Consider the following 993-nt stretch of genomic DNA (forward strand, 5'->3'; position numbering starts at 1 on the left):
GTCGGCACTTGCAACACAAACAGGTCATATAAGTGCCGAAGATTAGAGAGAGGTGTTACTTTAGAGTAACATGCAAGGAAAAGAAGGAGCGAGGATACGGACAATGATAGATGTTCGATAGTGATAGAAAAGAAGGAACAAACCCCGCCAGAGCACCCGTCAACCACCCACACTAGATAGAAAGAAACATACAAAGAAAAGAAACCGGAAGGATTCATTAGGACGATAGATGTTTGATAGGGAAGAAGAAACAAACCCCGCCAGAGCACCCGTCGACCACCCACAATGACTAGATAGAAAGAAACATACAAAGAAGGGCATTAGGAAGGATAAGGGTGGTAAATGGAAGAAGGAGCGAACCACACCAGAGCACACGCGATCCAATTCTACTCCTCTTTAACAGTTAATTAATAGTAGTAGCTCGATTGGAGACTATCAGCCTAGCCTGCACACACTGGAATGGACCCTCATGAAGAGGGGCGAGGAAACATGGAGCAACCCGTCTTCCTGCTAGTACTAAGACCTCAGTTCTACATTCAAGTAATTCAGATAGTAGCTAGATCTAGATCTAGTAGTAGACTCACCAATTTTCGGCTGTAGAAGGTCCGAGGCGGACACAGCACTGGCCACTCCGCCACCGGCTGTCCAGGACGACGCAACAGCCTGGCCTCGCTGGGAGACAGCAGCAACAGCAACAGCAGACAGCACAACGACAGCATCACGGTGCCTGGCCCCGACAGTGGCTCGAGGAGCATAGTTGTAATGTTGTTTGTTTGTTTGTTTGTTTGTTTTTTGTTGCAGTGGTGATGTCAACAGGAAAATGTAGAGCGAGTATGATGACTTGGTCCGGTGGGGCTTGGGCGGAAGTGCTCTCTGCTTGTCCGTCTGAAATGGGAGGAGTTTATAAAGTGTCAAAATTATAAAGAAAATTATTTATTCTTTGGAAATTTGGTTACACGTCAGAGTGCAAAGGGTTTTTTTTTGGGGGGGGGG

General features: G+C 46.7%; 1 protein-coding gene across 1 annotated transcript in view; it reads right to left on the reverse strand.

Annotated features, from left to right (window-relative positions):
- LOC101853780 overlaps positions 1-993 on the reverse strand; it is an 8548-nt gene that overhangs the window by 2776 nt on the left and 4779 nt on the right. Inside the window, exon 2 of the mRNA XM_005096014.3 lies at positions 585-885. Within this exon, the coding sequence (XP_005096071.1) occupies positions 585-755 (171 nt within the window). The 5' untranslated portion in view covers positions 756-885. The remainder of the gene's footprint in view (positions 1-584; positions 886-993) is intronic.

This window comes from Aplysia californica, unplaced genomic scaffold (assembly GCF_000002075.1).
Source record: "Aplysia californica isolate F4 #8 unplaced genomic scaffold, AplCal3.0 scaffold00119, whole genome shotgun sequence".
Taxonomy (NCBI): Eukaryota; Metazoa; Mollusca; class Gastropoda; order Aplysiida; family Aplysiidae; genus Aplysia; species Aplysia californica.